This window comes from Enhydra lutris, unplaced genomic scaffold (assembly GCF_002288905.1).
Source record: "Enhydra lutris kenyoni isolate GAN:26980312 unplaced genomic scaffold, ASM228890v2 scaffoldscaffold18, whole genome shotgun sequence".
Taxonomy (NCBI): Eukaryota; Metazoa; Chordata; class Mammalia; order Carnivora; family Mustelidae; genus Enhydra; species Enhydra lutris.
This window is the reverse complement of record NW_019154102.1, coordinates 33,673,239-33,675,810: the sequence shown is the minus strand read 5'-3', so window position 1 is coordinate 33,675,810 and position 2,572 is coordinate 33,673,239. Positions and strand designations below refer to the sequence as shown.

The 2,572-nt window shown below is 52.2% G+C and overlaps 1 protein-coding gene across 6 annotated transcripts in view; it reads left to right on the top strand.

Moving 5' to 3' along the window:
- LOC111147957 (capping actin protein, gelsolin like) overlaps positions 1 to 2,572 on the top strand; it is an 11,595-nt gene that overhangs the window by 4,276 nt on the left and 4,747 nt on the right. For all 6 annotated transcript variants that reach the window (XM_022504254.1, XM_022504258.1, XM_022504255.1 and 3 more), the window contains 4 exons: positions 1,091 to 1,126; positions 1,308 to 1,480; positions 1,580 to 1,734; positions 1,937 to 2,104. In XM_022504254.1, the coding sequence (XP_022359962.1) occupies positions 1,104 to 1,126; positions 1,308 to 1,480; positions 1,580 to 1,734; positions 1,937 to 2,104 (519 nt within the window). In that variant the 5' untranslated portion in view covers positions 1,091 to 1,103. The remainder of the gene's footprint in view (positions 1 to 1,090; positions 1,127 to 1,307; positions 1,481 to 1,579; positions 1,735 to 1,936; positions 2,105 to 2,572) is intronic.

Genomic DNA, 2,572 nt, shown 5'->3' with positions numbered 1-2,572 from the left:
AAAAAAAAAAAAAAAAAAAAAAAAAAAAGAATGTACCATGACTTGGAATTAGAGGCAGAGGGTTAAGTACAAATTCAGTTTCTTTAATAGATATGAAAACTATTCAGGTAGTCTATTTTTTCTTGACTGAACTTTCATAATTTATATCCTTCAAGGAATTTTCCCATTTCATATATGTTGTTGAATATATTGGCATAAGTTTTTGTAATATTCTCTTTGTCCTTTTAATATTTATAGAATCTGTAGTGAATCATCTCTCTTATTTCTGAATTGGAAATTTGTGTCTTTTCTTTTTCTTAATCAGTTTGTCTAAAGGCTCATCAGTTTTACTGATTTTTTTTTTTTTTTTTTTTTCAAAAACCAGCTTCTTGGGGCACCTGGGTGGCTCAGTGGGTTAAAGCCTCTGCCTTCGGCTCGGGTTGTGATCCCAGGGTCCTGGGATCGAGCCCCACATCGGGCTCTCTGTTCAGCAGGGAGCCTGCTTCCCCTCTCTCTCTCTGCCTGCCTCTCTGCCTACTTGTGATCTCTGTCTGTCAAATAAATAAATAAAATCTTAAAAAAAAACAAACCCAGCTTCATTGATTTTCTCTCCATATATATTTTTATTTCTATTGATTTCTGCTCTTATTTTTATTATTTCGTTTCTTCTGATTATTTTGGGTTTAATTTGCTTTTCCTTCTCTGGCGTTTTTATGGTGGGAACTTAAGTTATTGATTTCTGACTTTTCTAATGTAAGCAGTTATTGCTTAAAGAGCTGTATGTCAGTCAGTCTCGTGTAAGGACCAGAGTTAGGGGTCTGGAAGCAGAGGAGAGGTATGGCTGAGAGGTCACAGGAAGAGAAAGATATTGGCCCAGGAGTCAGAAACCTAGTTTTCACTAGCCACTCACAAGCTTTGTGGCTTTGGACTTTGATTTTCTGAGCCTCAGTGTCTTTGCCTGCAGAATGGAGCCAGGGTAATCTCTTGGGCTCTTGCGATGAAGTTGTTAATGAATATGATAGCATTTGACACCTGGAAAGGCCTCCCCAGACTAAAGTGAAGGGTGGTTGTCATAACATTTGTAATCATAATGCTTCTTCTGTCTTTCTAGAATCGGAAACAGCATGTACACACGCCTCCCCCTGAGGTAGGCTATATGCCCCATCCCCTTTCCCTTCTCTGCTTCTTCTGCCTCAAGGGCTGCCCTCCTCACAGCTTCCCTCATGCCCACACCACAGTCCCCCGCCCACCCCGGTCCTCCCCAGTGTCTGCTTGGGCCCACTCCTCCTGGGGCCTGGCCACCACCACCCCCCGCTTCCCTCCTGCAGCGGCTCTCCGTTCCCAGCCTCAGTGCAGGATCCTGGCCTGCATGTATGGCGGGTAGAGAAACTGAAGCCAGTGCCTGTAGCACGTGAGAACCAGGGCATCTTCTTCTCGGGGGACTCCTACCTCGTGCTGCACAATGGCCCGGAAGAGCTGTCCCACCTGCACCTATGGATAGGTAAGGAGGCTGCGGGCCCGAGCTGGGGGTGTGGCCCCGGCGGGAGCTGGGGCTGGCACGGGTCTCACGGGCCTTGCCTGCCCCTCCCCGCCCCTGCAGGCCAGCAGTCCTCCCGGGACGAGCAGGGGGCCTGCGCTATGCTGGCCGTGCATCTCAACACCCTGCTTGGGGAGCGGCCCGTGCAGCACCGAGAGGTGCAGGGCAATGAGTCCGACCTCTTCATGAGCTACTTCCCACGTGGCCTCAAGTACCAGGTCAGAGCCCACCTTCTGGCACCCTTAGCCTGTGGCGTCTCTCCGAGCCACTCCTCCTTCCAGCCAGTTCTCACCCTGCAGGAGGCCCAGGCGCCCTCAGGCCTGGGTCCTCCCTACTTTCCGCCCATCCCCCGCTGGCAGGGGCTGTGGCAGGCTGGGGGCCTCCCATCAGCCCGCTAAGGTTGGCTGGTCTGGGCTGCAGGAGGGCGGAGTGGAGTCAGCATTTCACAAGACCTCCCCTGGGGCTGCTCCAGCTGCCATCAAGAAACTGTACCAGGTGAAGGGGAAGAAGAACATCCGGGCCACCGAGCGGGCACTGAGCTGGGACAGCTTCAACACCGGAGACTGCTTCATCCTGGACCTGGGCCAGGTGAGCAGGCTGGTGGGGCTGAGTGCTGTGTGGGCACCCGGCTTTTAAGAGTGCCAGGGAGTGGGAGAGAAGCCGCTCCAGCCTTTAGAAAACATTTTACATTCAGAAAGACAGAAACCTCCCTCTGCCATCTAGCCAGGGTCTCTAACACGGCAGCCCACTGTCTCCTCCTCTTGGAGCCTTTATAACTCCGAGGTCGCACCAGCCAGACCTCTTGTTCATTTGTCCGCTCAGCCATTCACTCAGTGAGTCTCTGATGCCTACTCGGAGTCTGCCCAGGGACCACAAATGGCTTGCCCTGGGAGGGCAGCCCACACAGGCCTGTCACCTGCTGTAATGCTCCCTGGGATGCAATGAGGACTCGGAGAGGCAGGACCTGTGCTGAGGGTGCTTGGGGCCGGGAGGGCTCCCTCTAGCGGGCACTGACGCCCCTGTCCCAGGCAGGAGCCATCTGACTAGACCCTCTCA